Here is a 25,713-nt window from a genome sequence, read left to right as displayed (position 1 = left end):
GCTACTTGTTGTGAACAGGTGTCTCAGTCCAGTTCCTCTGCAGTTCTTGGTTTCTCCTCAGAAACAGCATGTTTGATTTCCCAGTATAACTTCACAGTTAAATCACAGTCCAGAGGTTCGGTTGGCGTCTCGCTAACATTAATTCTGTTGGTCTGGATCCAAGGTGTTGGTGTTTGGGGTTGTTGTTTTGTTAAAATAATTTCAAGGGCATTTCCTTCTCAGCATCAAACATCTAAGTTTGATGTATTCAAACTGATCTCTGAATAAAAAGGTAAACCTTCCCATGTCATGATACCTGGGCTGCCATGCTACAGTGCAGTTAGAATTAGTTGTTTCTGTGTAACCTGACTATAGTCAGGTTATATTCCTAATATTCCTAAAAATTAAACTGTTTCATTACTCCTAAATAAAAACATTTTAAATAAATTAATATAATAACCATAAAATGGGAATTTATCTTTTGAATTAACTTCTTTATTCAAGAATCAATTGAAACAGGCTTGGACCAGAGGTTGTAAGGTCTTTAAATCATAACTAATAACTATCAGAAACTTCTAATGCATTCACTCTGAGTTGCTGTTTGGATAAATTGAACAATCAGATTCTTTTCTTCCTCTTTCCATGGACCTGAGATCAGCTGCTGAGCTCCTCATCTTCGTTCAGACCGTTACCAGCTGACCTGGGTCAGTCGGTGACCACATCAGGACCGTCTAAAACACCAGATTAACGACGCACTAGAAGACGTGGGAAGTGACTGAGTTCAGAGCATGAACCTGCTGCCGGGGCCGCTCCGCGTTCGGTCCCCGGGGCCCGATAAACGTGCTGTGAAGCCCCGGCCTGCTGCTCGCTCCGAGCCAATAAACCTGGTGCTGCTGACGAGCCTCAGAGCCGAGAGAGGAGGTGGAGGAGGAGACGGCGGGCGGCCGCCTGAGAGGAAACAGGCCTCCAGTAGAGAATAATCAATTCAGAGAGGCCGAGCTGATGATCAGGACTTTATTGGAGATATACAGAGCTACACAAACAGAAACATCCAAAGAAAACAACATGGTACAGGTCTCTGTGCTCCATAAGGTGCAGACTGTACACCACTGCAGATCGCTGTTACGTTAACGTTCCTGACGGTCTCGCGAACCGACCCCGGATCGGCCCCCAACACGGCACAGACACCCAGCTCTGCTAGAACTGACCTCAGACCAGCCTCTGCATTCAGAACCGTCAATAAAATCAAATCCAAAACTCTGGACCTGAAGCGGATCTGTTCAGCTGCACATCACAGCCCACCACTGCCCTCTGCTGGAGCTCAGTCACTCAGCTTCTCCATCCCTCTTGTAAATCCTGAGGCTGGACTATTCAGAGATGGAGCTTCATCGGCACTTTTCTCCAGAACATCAGAACCGAAACGACAAAACAGTAATCTGAGTTTGAGTTCTGTTTATATAAAAACATCTTTTAATTTGTCAAACTAAAACCAGGAGTGCAAAACACAATTTTACCAAGTATTTTTGATTTAGCTTCTAGAACAAATCTTAATACACTGGAAACAAGACAAAAACAAATATAAGAAACTTTTCAGCAAGATAAAGGAGCTTGTTTAGAGTCAGTAATTTCTTAATACTGATAAAAAAAAGTACTTGTTCACTTTTAAAAAGAAATTTTTCCCACATTATAAGTGACATAATCTGCCAATTGAACTAGTAATTTTTCATCAACATTAAGAAATTATCGACTTAAAACAAGCTCCTATATCTTGGTGAATTGTTACTTGAAAGTTAGTTGTCTTATTTCAAGTGTAGTAAGATATTTGCACTGGAAACTAAATAAAAATTACTTGGTAAGATTTTGTTTCTGCAGTGTGATGTGAGTTTGCTCAGTGACTGAGGTCCAGGAACGCAGCCCAGCGTTGTGCTGGACTGATAAAAATATTCACGTTCTGCTGAAGCTGAAACACCAACAACCACCATCAGAACTCTTCAGATCAGGAAGAAACTGGAGTTAACCGAGGCACCTAACCGCCCAAACAGATGGCAACTTAAAAAAAACCTCAGAGAAACAACAACCCAGCAACAACCGGATCAATAATTCACAGGAAAACGCAGGAGGAGGAAGAATCAGCCTTCCTGAAATACACTGGAAAAAGTTCAAGTCATCTAAAGCAAAACTGACAACTGTAGATTCTCACAAACATCAATCATCGCAGAAGTTCGAAAAGAGTGAAAGACGAATGTGGTTCTGACTCTCAGTCAAACTTGATCATCGATTTGTGTAAAAAACAGCTGAAAGTTTCTCTCATACAAAACTGAGCAACTTTATTAACTCAGATCTAACAGGAAAGCATGAGCTGGGTGGAGACCTGATCCAAACAGAACTGGGTTCTGACATGAGCTCTCAGCAGTCCTCTGTGGTTGGACTGATGGGAGGGCAGCGGATCAGTTTGTTCCAGTGCGGGGTCAGGTGGCGACCTGCAGGAACGTTCTGTTTAACACCGGCGGTTCCCTCTTCTCCTTCGCCTGCTCCCTTCCGCTCTGACATGAGGTAAAATATGGCGGCAAGTGCAATGCTCTTTGTGCTACATGTTTAACAACGAAAAAGGAAACGACGAGAGCCAGGAGGAGGAGGAGAATGCAGAGTCTGACCGAGACATTTCACTCTCTAGAGTCTGAGTTCACAGCGGATCCGAGGCGACCGCAGGCTGCACTCCGCCGGACCGGGCCGAGCCGACGAGCGGGCAGGAGCTGCAGAGACAGAGCGAGGTTACCACGACGACACGAGCGGCTTGAAAACCGAGCAGATCAACACACTGAAATGGACGGATCCGTCCAGATTTCTAACCGTCTGTCGCCTGATTCAGAGGCGTTTTCTCCATCACTTCTTCAACCTTTTAAACATTGAAATATATTGGGGAAAATATCTGCTTTTAAATATACAGAAAGTGGAAACTTTAACGTTGATTTCCAGCTGCTGATCATTTCCAACTATGCAGCCCTACCCTTCAGTGGGTTGAATGCTGGTACACTGTACAGTTCATAAACGTGTCCATCTCAAATGTCGATGAGTGGAGGATTCCCGCGGGAAGGCACTGAGGAACACGGCTGCAGCGGGCGTCGCCGACGGCGTCACGGAGCTGAGGTAGAAACCACACGGACCCCAGAGTGCAGCCTGATGACCCCCGACCCCTCTGCAGCAACACTGATGATGCGTCTGCACGGAGCCAATCACTAACAGCTAACTTGGCCCCACCCCCTCTTCCGACGAGCGTAAGGTGGCGAGGCTTCATGGCGACAGGTCAACAAAAGGTCAAATAAGGAGGTATTGTAGTTACAGTGCAAAAAAGATGAGAAGTTCAAGCTTAATACAAAAACATAGCACCAAACAAACAGAAAGAAGACGAGAGATGCATGCAGTTAACTGAGGTATTCATGAAAAAAAATAAAATAAAACAAAACAAAAAAAACAACAAACAGGGCTTATCGACCACATTTAGCAGGAAGCAACATTAATCAGAGGGAATAAAATCCTAAACTCCGCAGGAATCATTCGGCCTCAGAGCGTCGTCGCATGTTGGTTCAGCTTTGGTAGATCCGTTGCCAAGACGACCGTGCGTTTCCACAAAAGCCACAGCAACATGGGACCAACTACAGTAACTGGGAATGTTGGGATTCCTATTTCAGGATATGAGGGCCGGCCTTAGCGTCCGAGGCCGCATCATCATCATCATCATGGAGTTCTTGTTTACAGATATATTCTCTTGCTTTGCTACAAAGGGGATTTTGGTGTCAGAGTGACTGTTCAGAAAACTGGTGGAATAAGTGCAAACCGATGAGGAGGCGGAGACGGAGAGCCGCGTTTCGCTCCAACCGAGCTTCGTCCGTTCCGGGGTCGAAGTGTGAGGCTCGTCTCACGGACACAGCAGCACACCTGACCTCTTCGGCCGGGACGATAAAGCACTCGTGATCACACGAAGCACAAAGAAAGATTGTGTCTGCGCAAACAAACAAAAGAAAAGAAAAAAAAAGGGAAAAAAACAAACGGGATGTGAGCTCAGAGTGCTCTGCTGTGGCGTCTTCACGGGAACGCCGCGCCGTTCTCTCTGCTAGGTGCTAATGCTGCGAGCTGGCAGCTCAGTTGGTCTGGACCTGAGGTTGATTGGCTTTGAGGCTGCGCAGAGCTCGGCGGGCCGCCGCCGACTTGGCGATCCGGTAGCTGCGGCCGACTCCTTTGAACTTCCCCTTCCCGACAACTTCCACCGTCACACGCACCTTCCCGTCGTAGGTACGCTCCGCTGGGCTGCGAAGGGGAACAGAACAAATCCACGCTCAGTTTAACAAAGATTTACATTAATAACATCTGTTTTTACATACATTTTGTAGTTTCAACATACATTTGATACTTGCATTAAATATTAAAACCATCAATGAAATATAATTTGAGATGTTTGTTAAAATCTACTTCATTTTATGCAATTTAAAAAGATGTTTCAGTAGGAGAAGTAAGCAGTGGAAGTAAGGGGGTGTGGCCTAAATGTACGCTGCACTAACAGTGTGTAATATGCAGGTGATTGAGGAGTAGGAGGGGTGTCAAAACTTTTTTTGTCACGTGGGCAAAAATCATAGAGCTAAAAGTATTGACGAGTCAATAAAATAAAACTAGGAAGCAAAATAACTAGATTTTTTTTCTTTTGTTTTTTGCAGGAAGGGATGCTATACATTATAAATCCAAAATAAATTTGTCGTATTAAAAGAAAGGCATCTAGTTTACAAATTCTTTAGGGCTCAGTTGAACAAATTTGTTCTAATTTTTAAAGAACAGAATCTGGGTCAATTTGTTTCAAAATGAAACATTTAGTCAAAATGAATAAATTAACAAAGCTGGCATTTCAGTTGAAGTCTCCAGACAGACGTTTTTGTACTTATTATGAAAGCTTGGTTATAAAAAGACAAACACTTTGAGTTCTACTGAACATTTTGGAAATAATTTTACTCAAATTACAAATAAAAAATCTCCATATGCATCAACCATCAGTTCCGGTCAGGACACATCGGTGTCTGTCTTGAACTTTTGGGGGGCCACACAGTATCAGTCCAAGGGCCACTAACGGCCCCTAGTCCGCACAGTACTAAAATCAATTCATGAATATACTACATAAATATGCTGTTCCCATAAATCTCACAAAAGATCCCAGATTTGGGGATTTTCTTACCTAAACTTGGCAGTTTCTGGTTCCATCTCCAGGAGTTCCCGGACTGGAGAGCGAGGAACGTTGGCGGAGAATTTCTCTGGAGGAGAAAATTTTCCAGTGATGAGAAACGCGGACAGAAACGAGCCGACGTATCGAAGACGAACTCGGCAGACTCACCGATGAGAGGCCTCATCATTGGATAGTAGACCTGCCACACCGTCTCCAGGGACATCCTGCTGTCCATGTAGATGGCTCCAGCCAGAGACTCAAAGATGTCCCCCATGGCCTTGGGCACCTCGATGTCCTCTTCCTTCTCTTCGTCTTCTTCGGAGCGTCGCAGCTGCAGGGAAACACAAGCAGCTGTTCAACCCACTAAACCAGAAAAACTGGTAGGAACTACAGACATTTGGAGGCATAATTAGTACTAACAATGCCTCTAATTAACAAGCCTGTAATGTGATAACAGCGAAATATATAATAATGTAATAAAGTCGGGCTTTTAAAAAAAAGACTAAATCTGCATTTTATAATAGTAAAATAATATTACATAATGTGGCAGAAAGTAAAAAAATTAAAGAATTTTATTACATTTTTTATCGGTTACATAATGTGGTTTTAATGATGTTTCATTACATTTTGACGCAGAAACAGACTGAAAATGTCCCTCAACTTTGTGATTTAAACTTCAAGCCACTCAGAATCTAAAAAACAGAGTCAAACAACAACATAAGGCAGGGAGTTTCTACTTTTTTCCCCCAGTCTTGTATGTTTGTGTTGTTCCTGAGGCAGAAAACTCCTTCCCAGGAACAACCGGAGCAGATCTGGTGCCAAGTTACTGATTTCCGGGCAAATTAAATCCAAATGCCGGCTTGTTGTCGGTCCTGAACCCTCTGGAACACAACGCGGGTTCCTGTATTGGGTTTCTGGCTGCAGGCCTCCGCTGTTCTCAGTAAAGCAAACTCACCTCAGAGTCCATGCCCTGCATCTCGTCCTTCTCCAGCTGAAACTGCACAAAGTCGTCGATGACGTGGAACAGCTCTGGAGAGATGGCCTTGAAGAACTTGTGGTAGTCATATTTGACAGCGAGCGAGGCGAAGATGGTGTTGTTGACTAGCGCCGAGCGCAGGTCCGTCAGCACGCCGGGCGAATGCTGCCGAGGGTCTTCGTAAAGGTGCTTCGTTATGAGGTAGTCTAAGATCGCGTCGCCAAGAAACTCCAGCCGCTGGTAGCAATCTGAGGACACAGACAAGAGAGCTGGAGTTAGGGCTGGTTGAGATGGTTTAGAAATAAAACATCAGATTTTTTTTTCATACCAGATCTGACTTCTAATTTTAATAGATTTTTTGCCCATTTTCTTTTCTAAAAACAAAATTACAAGAAATACTTTCAAAAAGTGGCTGTTATTTAAGAGAACAGTCATATTAGGAGAAAAAATAAACTAATCTACCAGAAATTAACATTTTAAAATTGAAAAACAAGTTGTTTTAATGAGAAAAAAAGCGTAGTTATCAGGATTTGATGTGACCAGCTCAGTTCATGTGGTTGTTTGAAATTAAAACGATTGTGCAAACAACTGCAAGTCCTGTGCAGATGATAATTTGATGCTATGTTAAACTATTAAGTATTTCTTTTACAAGATACTGGACATTCCTCATCTTAATATTTTTATTTCTTGTGTTGGAGATCTTATATTTCATCTTTATTCCAGCAATATTATGACTTCTTATAATTCGAAAATATAACCCTTAACCTCCATCGTAGAGTTGACCTAAAGAAGCTCTAAAACATGCTTGTCAAACAAGATGGCCGCCCTGGGTGCGCTGATATCATTCTAAACTATGGAAACCCAAGGAGTGGATTGATGTAAAAAAATTCTTCAAAGTCTTAAAAAAAAATAGATTTATTGCAATGCTGGAGTCAAAGAGTCACCTAGTGATCCCAGTCTGACCTGTGATGGTGTTGTAATGGTAGGAGGCGTGGGTGAAGGCCTGCAGCAGGTAAGCCTTGTTCTGAAACGTGTAGTTGATTTTCCTCTCAAAGTTCTCGAACCCCGAGATGAGGTGCTGCAGCGTGCGCTCTGCGTCAGGATGGTCCAGCATGCAGCGGGGCGGGATCTTCAGCCAGCCGTACATCAGCTCCACGGCTGGAGTCAGAACAGCCGGTACCAGCAGCGCCGTGTGAGACCCCCTCTGCACCGGCAGCACCTGCACACAACAGCAACAAGAGAGACAGAGAAACATCAAGTTTTAAATAAGGAAGTGATGCAAAACTGAATGCATGCTGGGAAACATAGTGCAACACATGACTACAGTTAGATTAGAAAGTTTTGCACTCTTTCCGTACTGATCTGGTTTATTCAGGGGTCCAAACTCTTCCACATGAGCCAACATCGCCATGTCAAACTGACTCACAGGCGAAAAAATATTTAGGGGAAAAAAACAGAAACAAAATACTCACTTTCCTTACCTACTCAACAATAAACGAAGTTTCAATACTTGAATTAAATGAGTAAAATAGTCGATTATTTTGTTGGAAAGAGATGTGTAAATTATTTTAGATCCAAAATATAGGAGGGTTTCAAGGTTTGCTTCATTAAAAGAAAGAGGGTCTGCTTTGCAAATGTTTAAAAATCTCTGAAAAATAATAAAACATTATTTAATTCTGAGTAATTAAAAATTTAATAAGCCAAACTTAATACATTTATTTAAATGCATCAAAGTCTGCTGGAGCGATGTAGTCCTCAGAGGACGACAAAAAGCAGAGGTATTGGATACTTTGCAGGAAGTAAACAACTAATTGGATTAATTGATTATTGAAATAATTGTCAACTAATTTAGTAATTGCTAAGTGGAGAATACAGACTAAAACAAGGACATTTTCTGAAATAACATACTCAGAGCAGTAATTAAGCCAAAAATATTATTTTTTCATATAAGATATATATAAAAAACGAAACCTAACCTTGTTTAAATTCTGTACAAAAAAATTACAAAAAACTCCTATTAAGCACTTTTGCATTGATGTCAAGTCAAGCTTTCCACATGTGGAAGTTAGACGTACCAAACAATCGAGCGTACACTAAAGGAATGCCAAGCTATTGCATTTCAGGCAATAAAAGTTTATTTTCTTACTTATTAAAGGAATGTAATTGTTTATTTGCAAATTTTAATGTATGTTTAATATTGTATAAAAAGGTCAAGTGGCTCAAATAAATGTGCAGAATGTGCACATTTTTTTTATCTGATTAATCATCGGAATAAATAGATTATTCCAATAGTCCTTAGTCACAGCCCTAACACTTTGTGCTGCAGCCAACATTTTCTCTTGTAAGATTTTAATTTGTCTCTAATATTTTTGTCCTAATTAATAGCAAATATTCTCCATCTGTATCACACATCATCACTGCAGGAGCCGCACTTTGGACACCCCTGACTTAGCCTGTTTTCCTCCAGAGTTTCTACAGGATTATGCCGTTGTACCCTGATGGATAACCCAATGTTTCTATATTTTCCTCCACTGATTCCTCAGGTTTTACACTTATTCCAGCCCAGTGGGACATTCCCCGTCTCACCTTGAGACCCAGCGAGCAGAGGAACATCTGGGCGGCCCGCTCTCCACAGCTGGTCAGGTAGCAGCCCAGCAGAGCCTCCACACAGTCGGCAATGCTCTTGTCTGCGATGCACTGCTCCGTGTGCAGGTCGTAGGAGATGGACTGCTTCCCGAGCTCGGTGCCGCAGTTCTCCTCCGACGGGTTCCAGAATCCCACCACAAAGTCGTCCTCCTCGCCCGCCTTGCTGGGGTCCAGGTAGCACATGGCGTCCCACGAGCTGTAGTCGAACTCCTCGGCCGCCGAGCCGCAGTGCGCCTGTTCAGAGTGCTGGGCGGGCTTCTTGGGGGCCTTCCAATCATAGGAGGAGTCCATGGAGGGGGAGGAGCCTGGAGCCGGGCTGAGCGGCGGGCCGAAGCCGCTGATGGAGATCTTCTTCCCAAACGCACCAGACCCCAGCAGCATGTTGTCGATGAAACGGATGTGCTCCTTGTAGTATTCCAAGTCGTCCTCCATGTTGACGTCATCCTTCGGTTCGTCCTTCAGCATCAGCTCGTCTTCGTCCACGTCTTCACCCTCGTCGTCCCTGTCCTCGTCATCAAAGTCGTTCCCAGATCGCCCGTTGGACACCAGCTCCTCTCTCGCCTGGAGGGACAGGAAGCGTCAACCAGAAGGTCAACAAGCGGGTTTCCACAAAAACACAAAATCTCACCATGTATTTTTGATCAAGTTTCTACTTCAAATATCTTGAAATGACACTAAAACAAACATGCATCCTTCCAGCAAGATCAGAGCTTTTTTTAAAGAAAATAATTCCTTGATATTGATGAAAAAGTACAAGTTCCCCAGGCAGGTTATTTCACTTATCACATGGGGAAAATGTCTTGTTTTTAAAATAAAAAAAATCTGCCATGAGTATTAAGAAATTACTTCAATCAAGCATCTACTGTATATCTTGCTGAAAAACTACTTGTAAGTACATTTTGTCTAATCTCAGGTGTACTAAGATATTTGCACAAGCAACTAGACCAAAAATTCTTGGTGAGATTTTGGGTTTTTGCAGTGCGTAGCAGAAGGAAAAAGACTCCAACCTCCTCAGAGTCCACTCTGTCCGAGCTGCTCTTGTCCTGGTTCACCACGTATCCAGGCGGCAACCAGTTGACCGGAGGGTCAAAGATGGACACCACCATCCGGCTGGGAAGCCCTTTCTTCTTCCCCAGACGGTACAGGTTACAGTTGCTCACCTGCGGAACACAAAGAATGTGAACTGGTTCCTGTGTGAAGGAAAAATTTAGTAGACAAGTTTAAATAAATTTGAATGTACACTTTATGATGTTTTTATTAAAGGTTTGCACTCAGTTGCAGCTCAACAGGATATATGCTCTTCTGACCCTCCTCAAATAAGTGAAGACCAGGGTGTTCAGCGGTTAGAAATGTGAGACATGGCTAAGGTGATAAGCGTAGATTGTAGAAATTCAGTTTCTAGTATCTGTTTAGCCATCAGCAGAGAGGCCTTTCTTGGAGAAACGCCTTACGTTGAGCTGTGAATGTGTATGCAACCCTGCTCCACTGAAACTTACAGATAAGTAACGTATAGATTTTTACCTGACACTTGAGCCAGGGGGTGTGACTAAGTAATGTGTGATGTATCTAATGTAAATGAGGGGACGTTCAGCCCCAAGTCAGAACTCATCCGATTCTCACTGAGATGTGAGCTTTGTATGTTTTCTCCATTTGCAAATGTTAATTAAAGCTGTGTTTGTTCTCTTTTAAAGCTGAAGTTTGGTCTCGAATTTTGTGCAACTTAACACCTGGAATCCAACACAGCAGCTGACCTCAGCGTGTCTCACCTTCTTGCTGCGCATGTAGCTGAGCCTCCCTTCGTGTGCGTCGGGGTAGGTGCAGAACAGATAGGTGGTGATGGCGTGCTTCAGAAAGGAGTCGCCGAGCATCTCAAGCCGCTCCAGGTTGAAGCCGTCGCTGGCATTGGACAGAGTCAAGGCCTGAAGGATGAGGCCGGGGTTGGGGCCCAGGTTCCTGGGTGAGTCCGCGGCCCGGGGCCCGGCTGTGAGGTCAGGGGAAGGTGCTGTACGAGTGCAGTCTGAGGTAGCTTCATTACTGTGGTGTGAGGTCCTCCCTGAGGTACATTCATGGCTGGGCTGAGGAGGACTGGAGCTGAGGGGCATCTGCGCAGGAACTGAGGTAGGGTCGTGTTTCCATTCAGAGCTGCCAACGCAGCCTTGGCAACTGTCATGTTGGTGAAGGTGCTCGTCTCTGTGGCCGTCTTCCGTCACGGTAGTGCCGTTTGTTAGGTTCCCCGTGCAGGGCCCCTCTGCAGGGGCCGGGAGGGGCCCCTGGTGACTGCTGGGAAGTGCTAAGAAGGTGAGATTTTGGTGCTTACAATCGTCTTCTTCACTGCAGGATTCGGGACAAGGGCAGAACGTTTTTATGTCGATGGATCTCTTCCAGCCAAAGTCCAGGTTTGGATACCTGCAGACGGAGCAACCCGGCGTTACAGAGATCAGGAAACACAAATTACAACATCATCAGAAACTTAATTTAGTTCAGTAAATCAATTTAGAAAGTGAAAAACAGTTTGCTGGATGATAAATTGCCATGGAAATTATTGTGACAAACAATATTGTTGTTGCTTTGAGTCCATTTTCAAGCAATATAATGAAAGTTTGACCTTTCAAAGACCAATAAAGCAATAAACAATGAAATAATCTTGTAAAGAACTCTCACTGAAACTGGAAGACATTCTAAATAACACACAAAAACCACAACCCTGATCTATAATGACGCTGTTGATCTGGGAGGAAAATGTGCAAGTTATTTTTTCCTTTAGTATTTATAAAGAATGAACACCAGGTGGCGCCAGTTTCCTTCTCACAGCTGCAGAAAGAGATATTCAGATATTTGCTTCGGAGAACAAAATCTCAACGTTTTCCTATCAAACCTAAGTGAGGTTCTGTGGAGGCGGGTCTGCCGGGTCACCTGAAGTCGGGGGGGAGGGTCTGTACCCCAACTCCAGCTTTGGTGGCAGTCTGGGCTCGCAGCTCCTCGGCCGTCAGCAGGCAGTGGAGGCGGTACAGGATGCTGGGCAGACACACGGCTTTCCTCCACAGGGAGGCGGGAATGGGATGGATGGCACACAGCTCTGGAACCAGAATCTAACACCAGAACAGTAATGAATCAAGGTGAACAGCTTTCAAAACACAAACCATGAACACACTGCAGATTCTACCTGTTTGTTCTGCAGGCTCTCCCACTTGGCCTTCCTCTTCTCTGCGCTGCTTAGTGGCAAAGCCTTCCCTTTCTGGTTCAGGTGTCGGGGAGTCAACAGGTTGAGTCTGAGGACACCAGAGATCCGGTCAACTGGAGCGCAGCAGAGACCAGACTGAACAGTTTCTACTTTCAAATAGTATTTTGATAAAGTGGATGATATGAATATTCCCTGATAGCTGCAAATTGTCTCAGCAGAAAGATTGCTACATGTTGTTGAGAAGCGAAAAGCAGGGTTAGGTTATAAAACCATATGCCAAGTAAAGATGCTGATGCAGATTATCGATTAAAGAGTTAATCTAAAGTTGATTAATCTTACAGATCGAGTAACAAACCACTGATAAGCTGCCATTTTATTAAAAATCAGTTATCTGTTGTATTAAGAGGCCTGATCATCTTTCTATAACATAAATGGCTAAACCTTTCATAATATACTGAATTTAAAATAACGATTTTGTGTCAGCTTTATTAAATGCTAAACAGAAAATTTTGGTTTTCTCGTCAGAAAACATAGATGCATTGATAAAATCTAACAAAACAGGAACCTCTTAAGTTTCTGAGTAGAAAACTAAAATTTGAAAAGAACTAATTTCCCAGGAACAGAGAGATGTTCATACAGATATACCATGTGTGGTTTCTGTTGCAGGATTATTAAAGCTTCACTGGTGGAAAAAAGGAATCAGTTATTGAAAGAAAACCATAAATTCTGTTTGCAGTTTATAACAAGCCATAAGAGACAGTAAAAAGAAGGCACTGTTCCCACTGTTGACACTGGTGGTGGCATCATTATTAGTTTATGTGTCAGAAATGGGAATGTTAAAGATCATAACGCAAATGCTGCAGGAGAGCTTCACCTGGAAGAGGTGTGGTCGACATCCAGCAGCGGCTGGTTCAGGTTGGACAGGTCCAGGTTGTATTTTGTTTTGTAATACTCGGCGAAGGTCTCGTACTCCGGCGATGGGAACTTGCTGAGCGGCGTCAGGTCGGTGTAGACGTCAGCGACGTAGAAACGATGTGGCTGGTCGAAGTTACGATACCTGAGGAGGAAACGATGGACAGCTGTTCAGCGTTTCACGTCGGCTCGGTGCGAAACGCTCAGAGGAAAGCTGGCCGTACCTTGGAATGATCACAGCATCCTGGTAGTCCTCCAGCTTGAAGGTGAAGGGGTTCTGCTTGGTGTACTTAGTGGTAGGAATGCCTGTTCGGGCCTCAGACTTCTCAATGTCCTCCATGAACATAAAGTCCATATCCAGAGTGTCAGAGTCTCCAACTGAAGAAACAGAGATGGGATGAGGTCAGGTGATACAGCTTAAAAGTAAAATTTCAGATTTTTTTAAGTCAGATTTTTTTTTCTAGCTTTCTTTTCTAAAAAAGAAATTACAAATGACAGAAAATATTTTGAAAAGCTGCGTTTCTGCAGGTTTCACCAACACAAATTTAAGACTTTTTAAGATCATTTTAAGACCATTAACAACAGAATTTAAAATGTTTGCACTCACCCAGGTTAGACACAAAAAGGTTAGCTAGCAGTAGTCTCAACCGTCTCAAGTCACTGAATATAATGAAGGCAATGAATGATTTCTGAGTGCGACTCAAATGTTTGAACTTACGGTAGATTAATCGATTAAATAAATTTATCGCCCCGCCCTACAGGACACTAACTGAGTGTGACTGCTGAAGAAGAGGAGGAGCGAAGGAGCACTCACCAACATTCAGAGGTAGAACGCAATAAGCTGAGTCAGCCAGCGTGGGTTTGAACTCCAGTGCAGGTTTCTCCAGGCGGAGGATGTGGGAGAAGATGTACTGATGCATGCGGGTGATGAGGTCCAGCTGGGCTGAGCTGAGCGTGAAGCCCGACTTCTGCAGCTCGATGGAGATGGTCACCTCACCAGAACGGGTGTACACCGGGAAATGAGGAATCTGCAAAAGCCATGGACACACAAATCATCAGAATCCCAGAGGGAGGAGAGAATATTTCCAGGATAGGTGCAGACGGAGACGGACTCGAGGTATGGGTTTGGCAGTCAGGATGCCGAAGCACCGAGTCGTGTCCTCAGGGGGGTACAGCTTTCTCCTGCGGAAGTTCAGCTCATCGGGGAGCGGCGTGGTAAGGACCATCCCGATCACATATAGGAAGTAGGTCTGCTCCGGCAGGGCATAGCTGTCCTGCAGACACTCGGGTATCTGTAGAGGAACAGGGCGCGTCACTGCTTATAATCCAGATCTGATTTATGACGAACCCAACGGAAAGCAGAGGAACGTACGGCTTTAGGGTAGCACTGCCTCCTCTTGGTGGAGCCAGGTCGACCCGGGACATTGGTCTCCTCCTCATCATGAAGGTCCAGCTCCTCCTCGTACTTCACCGTCTCTTTCCCAACAGGCATCAGGTGGTCGTCCAGCTCACCTGTGATACAGTACAGAACAGGATGAGCCACCATTGATAAACAACTTTGATTTTGAGGGCTGTCGTTAGTTAATGCGCTTCATGGAGCGAAGCTTTAACATTGCTTAAAGAGCAAACAGACGGTACTTATGGATGAACATTTCTCTGTTCTTGTTTCACATATTTTATTCTTTTCATCTTTTATTTTTCTATTCTGCAACCTAAGAGGTTCCTGTTTTGTTATATTTTATAAAAATGTTTAATAATGTGAGAAAACCACAATTTTCTGTTTATTCAGTCACTATTTAAAATGGCAGATAATGTTAGCTTTCAGCTGTTAATGTTAAAATAGGGTAATTTTTTTTTTATTCAGTAAAAAAATAACATGTTTTTACTGTTAATCCTATTTGTTACTTGAAAGATAGTTGACCCTCTTGATGCAAAAGAAAATTCATTGTTAGTCAATTGATAAGATCAATGACCTTTTGATTAACTAATTAATCAATAACTTGTTTACCTATTTTATGGAGTTTTTCACAGCAGAGCAGTGCAACAGCTTTCTCAGCCAGCCGGGCGCAGTTCATGATGGGACCCTGAACACACACAGACACATCAATATGACGGAGAGGTGGAGCTGAAGTTCAGCAGAAGAACCTGCAGGAAAGCAGCTGCACCTTGACGGGGACTCTCAGAGGAGAGTTTATGGGTAAGAAGAGGGTGGACTGGAAGCGTCCATCGCCCGTCTCCACAGTTTTACATTTGGGAGCGAGGTGTGTGAACGGGTCACTGGGCAGCCGAGCGCAATACCTGAGAACCAGAGGAAAAACAAAAGAAACCGCTTTAGCACAAGTTCTTTGTTCAGAACCGAGGTAACCATGGAGACCTGAGGGGAGGACCTGTTGATGTGTCCGATGGCCGTGTTGATGGTGACCCGTGGGCCTCCGTCTTCAGACCGCAGGACATATGGAGGGAGGAGGTTATCGTCGTCCAGACTCTGGTCTGCCTCAAACTCCCCCGCCTCCACCGACTTGGAGCATTTATTCCTCAGGATCTGCTCCGGGGAAAGTCACAATACCGTCAAGTTTTCCTCCTCATCGCTTTAAAATCAGATGTAAACTACCTTTTCGATGGCCTTGTAGGTGGTTAGATCCTCTTCGAAGCTCTTTGTCCTCTCAGAATCGGCCAGCATGATGTAATTGGAGACGGGGGCCCGGGCTCGGCCCTTGGACTGGACGTAGGATCTGTACTCTGTAGGCAGGTCGAAGCGGACCACAAGGTTGCACTTTGGAATATCCACACCTTCCTCTACGATGCTGGTGGCAATCAGCAGGTTGGTTTCGTGAGCTCTGAACTTTCTGAGAACCTGCAAGGAGAAGATGGTGGATGGGAGACGGATTGAATTCTGATTGTTTCTAAACAATTCAACCATCCTGCAAAATCTCCAACTGTGGTTTTCTCTGGTGATAGACAGTGAAATATAAACTTTTGATGTATGATTTAAACAGTTTAACAACTGGTCCAAAGTTTGGAGTTGGGTGACAGTGAACAGAAAGCAGAGGAGCAGAGCCACTATGCATGACGAGCGTCTGAGGAGATGACACCCAGAGGTGACTGATGAGCCAACAGAAAAGACAAAACCACCAAGTTTTTAAACTGGTCAATATTTGTTGAAATATTGAAAGATTTTTTAAAAAGTGGAGACTTTGTGCAGCAAGTTGCACCAGTTTTTCTTTTAATCACTTCTAATTGTGCAGAGAATTTAAATTTCTAAATGAATTACAGTATCAAAGTCATACATAACATATACAGTTCAAAGTTAATAGAAATGTTCCAGTATAAATCATTGTCATTTAAAAAAAAAATGTCTTATTCTATTTTAGATTTGACGTCAATAATATAGTGAGTAGCCACACTGTTTTATTCGTAAATAACTTAACTGTAAATTTAGCTGATTTATTTTCCCCCAGTTTTAAGTGTCATTCAGTCACCAAATAATTTAGGACGGTTTTTCTTCATTTTGCTTTAAAAATCAACCATGTCTACGTAGTTGGGGTATCTACCTCCAGTGAATCATAGTTTACTTGTCCATACAACAGTAAACTGTCAACATCTACATAAATACTATATTTTCTTTAAAAAAAAATGACCTATTTTTTATTATTTAAAAACATTTTCCTCCACCACTCTGGATGCAGTCTGCAGCTGTCCTGTGTGTCTTTGCATGTGTGGGGTTGGTATACCTGAAGAGTGCAGCTCCACTCAACTTTCTAAATAACCGACCAAACATTGTTGATTAAAAGTTAATTTCCACCTGCTGCTCTGCTGATTTCAGAGCAGAATAAAGAACCAACATGGTGTGAGACTTTTATATACCTCCTCCTGCTTCCTGAACTCCACCTCCATCTGCTTGTTCCTCGGCTGGTTCTTCCCGATGCTGTGGCCGGTGATGAAGTTGCTGCTGATGTAAGCCAGCTCCGGGTCCTGCTTCCCTGCCTCTTTGATTAGACTACAAACACATAGAGTTCTATGTTGGTCCTCAACAAGTTTTACAGCAAAAGAAAAATATCAATTTATCCATTTATTATTCTGAAAATCAATAAATTAAAAAACTGGATTTTTAATTGACCATTTTAGCAACAATATTAAAAATACATTAACAGATGCAAATAAACAATTCGATTGCTCATTTAAATAAGAAAATAAACAATTTATAGCTTAAAATTTTGTAAATCTGAACCTGGTGAAGCTTAAATTATACCACTTGAGGAGTTCAAACATATTTACAGAAAACTGTGTTTTTTATCTTAAATCACAAAATCTATATGTATATTTTTTTTACATTTGTGCCTTAATTACAGGTGCGAATATGTTGAGTTTTTCGGGGGGGGGGTCTTCAGAAAAATGCCTTTTTTTGAATCTGTATCCCCCAGTCAGCGATTAATCGATTTCTAAATTTGTTGACAATTATTTCAATATTTGATTAATCACAATTAATCATTTCAGCCCTAGCAAGAGCTGTTCAGCTGATCAAATAAACACACAAAGTCTCATTCAGTAGATGAAAAAGCAAATGAAGAGAATCATTGATAAAAACTATTAAAAGATTAAAAGTCTGGATCGTACCGGTTCAGAACCACAGCTGTGTAGCGCCGCTCCACGAAGATGATCCCACAAAGGATGTTGGTGAACGGGGAGGGAAAGTTGGTCTCTGGCCTCTCTTTGGCCTCCACCTCCTCGTCCTCGTCCTCATCCTCTGAGTCGCTCCACGACACGTAATTGTCCTGGTTGCGGTTGTTGTACCACTCCACACTCTCAAACTGCTGGCGCTCCAGCGGCTTGTACTCGTGCAGGATCTCAAGCAAGCGCAGCACCTTCGGCGTGACGAACTTGAGGTCCAGGGAGGCGGGGGAGAAGTGCTCCTCGCACAGAGCATGCACCTTCCTCAGGGTGGTGTCGGTGAAGAGCAGGAACTTTCTGTTGAGCTCCTCCTGTTCGTGTTTGATGTACTTCTGCAGCTCTCGCACCATGATACCTGCAGCCTTGTCTGCACACCAAGGACCCAGAACCAGCAACACGGCTCGGCAGTCGCTCAGGATCTGCAGAGAAAAGGTCAGTTTATACAAAAAGAACCAGAAAACGACAAAAAAGTAGTGCTGCAATTAACAATTATTTTAATATTTTAATAAATCTGATAAAATTAAATGGCACATTCTGCACTTTTTATTTAGCCACTTAACTCTTTTTATTGTTTATATAATATTAGAGATGCAAAAAAAAAATGTAAATAAGAAAATTTACATTTTATTGCCTTAATGCACGAACATAGCGTTCTTTTATAGCAAAGAATAAATCTGCAGCGAAAAAATATCATGTGAGAAGCTCAGACCATTCTGTTTGCACTTAGCATCAATACAGTTTAGGGCTGATCTGATTATTATTTTTGGATTATTTGATTAACAATTGAATAGCAAAGGGTGCTTAATAGGAGATATTTTTTGCTTACAAAACCAGGTGAAGCCACAAGAGAAGTTCTGCGCAGAAGACATTTACAAACAAACGTTTTCTATCTTAAATGCAAAATGCATAATTTTTTTGTACAGTTTTGTTATAAGTACTGCTCTCAATATGTGCTTCCGCAATTTTAGTTTTTTTGAATCTCTACACTCCAGTTAACGATTAATAGACAATTATTAAATTAGTTGACAATTAATCCGATCATTTGTTCCAGAACTACAAAAAGCTGCTCGTTTCTCATTTTCTGAACCAAAAGTAGGATCAGAAACGTCTTTGGTCTGACCTGTTTGGAGATGAATGTGGGATCTCTGTCCTCTCTGGAAAACGGGATGTTGCAGTCGTTGAGGAAGAGGAGAGCTTCATCCAGCTCCGCCTGCAAACGGGATGAAAGGCCGCTCCTGTCCACGTAGGGACCGCAGTCCAGCACCACTTCCCTCGGCTGAGACGTGTACCTGAAACATGCAGCGAATGTTAGCTTTTAAAGATTTGGCTGTAAGTTCTGACTGAGCCTGAAGCGTTTAGTAAAACTAAACCTCAGTTCTGATGAGGCCCAATCCCACTCAGCAAAACTGTTCAATGAATGTAATTCCCACCTGTCGAGGACCACCAGGTCAGTCGCCGTTTCAGCATTGCTTTTCAGGATTCTTTCTAGATTCTGGATCTTCTGCTCCAGTTCGGATGGGTCACATTTCCCATTGAGGATAGAAGCAGTGAGGCCCAGTATTCGTGGTCCACAAGTGCATTCCTCAAACAGCTGCACACACACAGAAAGAACAACCATGTTAGCACAGATTGCCTGCATGAGTGGCTAAACTTACTGGGAGAAGCCTCACCTTCATGATGTCACAGTAAGGGTGCTCTGTGATCGCCAGGTGACAATCGTCGAACACCACCAGGTTGATTTTAGACAGAGGTAAGATCTGACTCCTCAGAGCATGAAGGAAGATGTGGCACGTCATCACCAGGACCTGAGGAAGGAGAAAACTGATCAGAGGACAGAATCTGAGCAGCATGAACGGAAACAGCTTTGCAGCCCAAACAAGAAAGGAATAATAGTAATACAACTATGGCTGGGAGATAAATTGTTTTTATCAATTAATCAAAATCTTAGTTTTTGAAGATTTAACTTTTGGAAAATCTGGAGTTTTTCCTCCATAGTTCAGAGTGATGTCAGCACACCCAGAGCCGCCATTTTGTTTGGCAAACGTGTTTTACAGCTTCTGTTTATTTGGACTTTGAATTCTGGTCGACTCTATGACAGACTATTAGGGCCACGCTATGATTTTTTATTTTTAATTACGAGAATAAAGTCAAAATAATGCAAGAATGAAGATGTTATATTACACGAATAAAGTTATTTTATGAGAACTAGAACACAAAAAATGAAAATAAAAAGAGTAATGTTGAGCATCTTGCGAAGTTATACTTTGGTATAAATTTTAAGTTAAGATTTTAAGTCGTATTACTCAGCCCTAAATATGTCTGATGATGTTCATAACAGCCCACTGTGAAAATATCTTGGAGCTGCTTTTCCTACAGTAAAAGACGAGCACCTGATTTGTGGATATCTCCTGACTCCATCTCTGATCCGACCAAGCTGACGCCTCCTTCCAGTCTGAGTATTCCCCCACCTGGAGGTCCGAGTGAGTTCTGACTGCAGCCGCTTGCTGAATTACAGACGACACTATAAAAATAAATAAATAAATAAAAAAGTCATTCGCTGTTAACCAACCAATCAGATTTTAACCTTAAAATGAGTGAACTAGGTGTTTTCTCGGTTTACCTGAATTAACCAGGAAAACTGTCCTTTTGGCATTTTCCTGGTAGCTCCCTCGGATTTGGTGGGAGAGCTCTTTAGTTAGGAGTACTGCAATAAAGGTCTTCCCTGAGTCCGTGTTCAAGCAGACGATAGTGTTGCGTTCAAGAGCTGCTTCGAGAAGTTCGACCTACAGACAACGATCCAGTCAGGTACGAACGTCATGAATGCTGAACGTCCCACATTAGGATTCAAGCACTTTTCAAGCATTTTCAAGGTAGGTTTTTAAACTTTTTCATCACCACACTTTGGAGATCAAACTAAAAAAAGGACAGTTTCAATTCACTTATTACTGTTGTTAATAATCTCTAGTGACAGTACTGACATTCTAAAGCATGTTTTGAAATGACTCACACACACACACCATACACACCTGACTGATCAGAGAACAAAACAATAAATCAACAAAAAAAAAACATCCAATTTTAATAATGTTGTTTAACATATAAAATGTAGGAAAATGTTTAGCAAAACAGATCAATAAGTCATTGAGTCATTAGGAATAATTAAACAATCCAAACAAATTGTGTTAAGGTAAATTAAAATCCTACTCAATTAAACACTTAAATACGACATAAAAAAAATCTTCTTGCTTAGTTTTCTGGTTTTTAGCAAATAGAAATAGTTTTGGCAATTCTAACTAAACCTAAAACAAGAAAGGTTTGGTCTGATTTGAGTTCAGACATTGAGATAAAAATGTATCTTCATATTTTTATTAGGTGTAAAAAAAGTCAGAAAGGAGCAGAGGGCTTGCCTGATATTTCCTGGGCGTGTAAATGTTGTCATGGATGGCCTCCTGCTGCCACGGCAAACCAAAGAAGGGCCCCATGGGTGAAGTAGCAGGGGTGACGAGCTGCAGGCCTGCCATGCTTCACTGAGCTGAGCTGGAGGTGGAGGTGAAGGGGCTGCGCTCCTCCAGACGTCCACTTATCTCATTTCATCTTCCCCTCTTGACTGAAGATCACTAACAGGACAGAGGAGAACACTGATGAAAACCTAAGGAAAATCATATTCCAGATTAATCCAGACCAAATTAAACATGAAAGATACTCACAGGTAACAGCTGAGTTTATTGACGAGCAGAGAACAGCTAATCTGGGCTTCATGGTAACATTTCTGTTCAACTCCTGATTCTCTCCTTCATTTAGGTGGAAACCGACATAACAGAAACACAGTGCAGAGTTATCCTCATATACCCTCTTATATTCCACACACTCACAGCGTGTCACAGCAGGGACACACACACCTGGAGGAAACATTTATCTCTTTCCTAAAGTGATAAGACTGCATGTCCACGGATTAAAACTTACAATCTTCGATGTTTTAGAAGATATAAGAAAGGTAATCATAATATTTTCTGCAGTCTTATTTCCATGAGTGATCATAAATTACTGATATGAAGAGCAGAAGCAGTGTCATGCTAGTTTTATATCGACCGTTCACTTTTTTTTTTTAATATGGCACAATTATCCGACTAATATTTAAAAACTGTTCAAGCAAGAAAGTGGCAGAAAGGAAAAAAATGGTAAAACATGCAGCAAAAATGCTCAGAGCATAAGCTGACCAAAAGAATAAGCTGAGAATATGGGACATATGCGCTACCACAACCCCGTCAGTAACATTTGTAAAGATTCCTACAAGTTATGGCTCCAGTGCTTCAGACTAATGTTAGACCTGGTTTGGAAGTACTAGAGAAATGCCAAATGGCCTTTCTACCTTTGGAGTCCAGAGATGTGCCAACTGGGCTGAAGGATTTTATCTAGCAGGTGCTTTTGTTCTGTAAATAAGGCCATTACCTTATAAGTACCCTGGTAATGGCCTCAACGCATCTCACAGTTGCACAATTGTTCCTTAGACTTAGACTTCGACTTAGACTGACTTTGTTGTCATTTTGCATGCACAGGGTGTATACAGAACGAAATTTCGTTGCATACGGCTCAGGACAATGTTTGAGGTTCCAATGTTGTGAGTAAAATAAAATACAGTATAAAATATGAATATAAATCTAAATATAAAATATAAAGTGCAGGACTGACAGTAAAATAGAAGTTATTTAGCTCTGTACATGTGCAAGGTATAAAGTGGAGACCAGTTTTTGAATGCAGTCCAGTTAAGAGTTCAGCAGTCTGGTGGCAAGTGGGAAAAAGCTGTTTCGGAACCAGGTGGACCTGCACCGGATGCTGCGGAACCTCTTTCCAGAGGGCAGCAGGGAGAACAGTCCATGGTGGGGGTGTGAGGGGTCACTGATGATGTTTCGGCCTCAGGACACGCATCCTGCATCGATGGTTGACCTGACACTTCGCCCTTTTGCCTGAGCTGGGTGTGGAAGGTTGTTGCCGAAGCAGTTTCTCCTTGTGTGCCTTCTTCTCACTCACATGAGAGTTACCGAACTCTTTTGCAAGCTCAACCAGGAAGTCCACCCGTCTCTCCTGCACCCCAATGCATGCCTGATAAAGCACATGTGCATTCAGTGCTGCCATGTCAATCATGTTTGCCAGGTTTGCTGACCAGCTGTCACATAGTGATGGAACCTTGGTCACCCCCCGCAAGATTATGACTGAAATAAATGCCATTAGTTCTTGTGAACTAAATAGGTGAAGCAGTCACCTATTTATCCTCCACAGCACAAAAGGCTGCATGCAAATTTGCATGTGCAAAGTCTCCCAGATTTCTTTTGCTTACACTTTTTGCATGATTTTTTTGAGGTGGATCAACACAATTAATTTGGTTAGTTTATTTCTAAACTGTCATTTTAAACCCACTTAGCTTTATTTAAAAGAAAAACATTACTAATTTCTTTTAGAAAAACCTTTGCATATTTCTTGAAACAGATTGTATGTTTTGCAAACTCTATGTACATTTGGCAAAATGACCTGGATAATGCAGCACAACATCATGGATCAGCTGCAAAAGGTCACATCTCTCCAAAAACACTTCATGTATGCTTCAGAACTAGACAGGAGATCTGATCTCCTGTTGGTATCATAGATACCCACCCCCAACATGGACTATTCACACTCCTACCTTCTGGCCTGACGGTCAACGGCCACATTTACAATTGAAGAAGGGATGCTAATTTGAGCCATCAGAGTCGTCAGTTTGGACTCAGGGTCTTTTGGCTCTGTTTCAGTAAGTCTGGGGAGAGGTCGAAAACCCTAGTACTCCTAGTAAGATCAAAGATCCAATTCAATCAGAATTAAAAACGGTCCAAAATGGTAAGATATAAAAAATAAAACATAGACCTATTGTTAATTAATAGGTCAATATAAATGAATATTTCACATCTGTCCAGATGTTGAAATGATAAAACCGAGTCCCATTCTTTTTAAGACAGTGAAGGATGCAGGTTGATGTAACAATGAGTGTTGCCGTCAACCTGGTTCTCCTCAACTATAGTGCGTTTACTGATCAGAGTAAAAAATCTGACATTGACATTTTTAGATCAGGCGGTCACTGGTGAAGCAGATTAAGCAGAAAAATTGCCTGATTTGGACACAAGACAGTATTTTAATGCATTTCTAGACAGAACAACTAACCTGTCAGAACGGGTCATACGGCAGCAGTCGGACTGAATCCTGCAGATCTGCACTAACTGCAAAGAAAAGGAGGAATAAAAGGTCAGAAACACAACATTTCAGGTTATTTCTACAACAACGACACTAAAGGACCTGATGAAGTTGACTCCATCAATAACCTAAAAACTCGTCGTTTTGTTTTAGAATGAAGAAGTTTAGAGCACAGCTGTGTTAGATCGACCAGCTCTCAGGGGTTCTGGCAGCTCGGTCAGAACCAGACTATTTCTGTCCTGTCAGTTAATTATTTACAGGCTTTTTTTATGTAATGATGAGAATCAGCAGCCAGATTTAATCAGTATAGAACTACTTATACACTGATAATGTTCTGTTAGTCAAATCGCTGTCCTACAGCGATCCTAAAGATCTTCACAGTCCTGATGTGTGGAAACATTATTCTGACTCAGTTTGGTTTATTTTTGTATTTTCTTTGATTTTTTTTCCAAGTTGAACTAACCAGCCATGCATCTCTGACTGCAGAAATAAAAGTTTCACAATTAATAAGACGGAAAATCTCAGAAAATTCAGAGCAGACCAGAATCAGAAGTCTTGAGTGGTCTGGAAGGTTGCTGTTGGGACATTAAATGTTCTTCAGGCGATAGAAGACCGACTTTGTAACTGTCTTTATGTGACTATGGAGGTTCATCTCTGAATCCATCAATACGCCCAGATTTCAGGCCTTATCTGTAGTTTCTAGCTGTAATAACTGAACCTGACAGATGACTAGATCATTCCACTTTGGGTCCAAAGATAATAACTTCAGTTTTGTTTCGGTCCAGCTGGAGAAAGTTACAGCACATTGATTTGTTCCAAGCATCTGTTCAGTCTCCTAATGACATAGTAATGTAGACCTGTGGATCACCTGCGTAGTTATGGAAACCAGATGTCCCTGCAAGGATAAGTGAGAATAGACAATAGATAACTGGACTGCATATGGTGTATCCCCCCTGGAAGGACATATCCTGTGACCCAATAGGAGGAGCTGGAGAGTTTCTTGGATAACTTTACTGGGCAAATCTGTTACATGGACACCTGTATGAGAGGATATATTGACAACGTGTTGGTTCATTTAGATCTCAAGAAACTGGGCCAATATGTGGAAAAAGTGCAGAATATTTCTGATCTATATGATACACCAGGATTTAAGTAAAATTCACCCCTATTATTATTGATCACTAACAGATATGAATGGAACTTTTCAGTTCCTATTCACCTGGTTTAAGTAATGTGTTCACCTCCAGACGTCACCTGTCAGTGATGTTCAGGCAGAAATAAACAGATTTATATCTGTAGGTGAAAGCAGCCAGAGCTCAGACTGGCCAGGGATCAGAACCAGGGGGTTCCGTCGAACCTAAAATAACGCTATGAGCCCCCAGCCGGTCTGGGGCTCAAACCAGGAGTCCCTCGATAAACCGGGAACAGAACCAGGAATCGAACTGGTACCTGGGATTTTAGCTTTTAGCCAAAACTGACCCAGAACCCCTCAGCCGAACCTGGTCGAGAATGTTAGCAATGCTAGCAGGTTAAAATGTTTTAACCCCGTCTGGTTCTGGCCCGGTTCGTATTGGTGTTTTTTCTTTCGACCAGACGTGTCTGTGTGACTGGACCAGAAGCAGGGCCTGAGTCCCGCAGCGTGGGGACGGCCCCGCACCGCCACGCTCCTCCATCATCATCATCATCATCATCATCCTCATGTCAGTGGGCTAACAGCTAGCAGGGCCGCTGTGTAGCGCAGAATATTCCAGAAACACCGAACAGACACGCAGAAACTCACCCGTGGAGCTAAATGCTTCTAATTGTCCCAAATAAAAACATTTGAACTGGCTCCGTGGAAATCCTCGCTGCCATCCAGGCTCGGTGTCCCGGTTTGTGGCTAGTTGTCCACGGGGGACCACTTCCTTTACCTGGGCCTCTGCTACG

At 42.6% G+C, this 25,713-nt stretch overlaps 1 protein-coding gene across 3 annotated transcripts; it reads right to left on the bottom strand.

Annotated features, from left to right (window-relative positions):
- Nucleotides 1-979: 979 nt before the first annotated feature.
- On the bottom strand, nucleotides 980-25,713 carry dicer1 (dicer 1, ribonuclease type III). 3 transcript variants are annotated; one of them, XM_032547048.1, is made up of 30 exons: nucleotides 25,568-25,713; nucleotides 23,758-23,813; nucleotides 21,276-21,359; nucleotides 20,976-21,206; nucleotides 20,189-20,351; nucleotides 19,959-20,089; nucleotides 19,239-19,373; nucleotides 18,999-19,159; nucleotides 18,689-18,857; nucleotides 17,515-17,987; nucleotides 16,765-16,897; nucleotides 15,512-15,754; nucleotides 15,288-15,442; nucleotides 15,066-15,198; nucleotides 14,909-14,984; nucleotides 14,273-14,412; nucleotides 14,013-14,192; nucleotides 13,715-13,928; nucleotides 13,125-13,278; nucleotides 12,863-13,045; nucleotides 11,971-12,076; nucleotides 11,721-11,896; nucleotides 10,535-11,213; nucleotides 9,815-9,997; nucleotides 8,748-9,368; nucleotides 7,125-7,380; nucleotides 6,141-6,409; nucleotides 5,354-5,516; nucleotides 5,198-5,273; nucleotides 980-4,284 (listed from the first exon to the last, which is right to left on the bottom strand). In XM_032547048.1, exons 4-30 carry the CDS (start codon nucleotides 21,087-21,089, stop codon nucleotides 4,119-4,121), a joined length of 5,652 nt encoding a protein of 1,883 aa, XP_032402939.1. In that variant the 5' UTR covers nucleotides 21,090-21,206; nucleotides 21,276-21,359; nucleotides 23,758-23,813; nucleotides 25,568-25,713; the 3' UTR covers nucleotides 980-4,118. The 3 variants fall into 3 exon arrangements, with proteins under 3 accessions (XP_032402939.1, XP_032402938.1, XP_032402940.1); XM_032547047.1 differs by having other exon boundaries at nucleotides 20,976-21,185; XM_032547049.1 differs by having other exon boundaries at nucleotides 9,815-9,967; nucleotides 10,574-11,213; nucleotides 20,976-21,185.

The sequence above is a fragment of the Xiphophorus hellerii genome, chromosome 19, assembly GCF_003331165.1.
Source record: "Xiphophorus hellerii strain 12219 chromosome 19, Xiphophorus_hellerii-4.1, whole genome shotgun sequence".
Lineage (NCBI taxonomy): Eukaryota > Metazoa > Chordata > Actinopteri > Cyprinodontiformes > Poeciliidae > Xiphophorus > Xiphophorus hellerii.
This window is presented reverse-complemented; position numbering and strand designations above follow the sequence as displayed.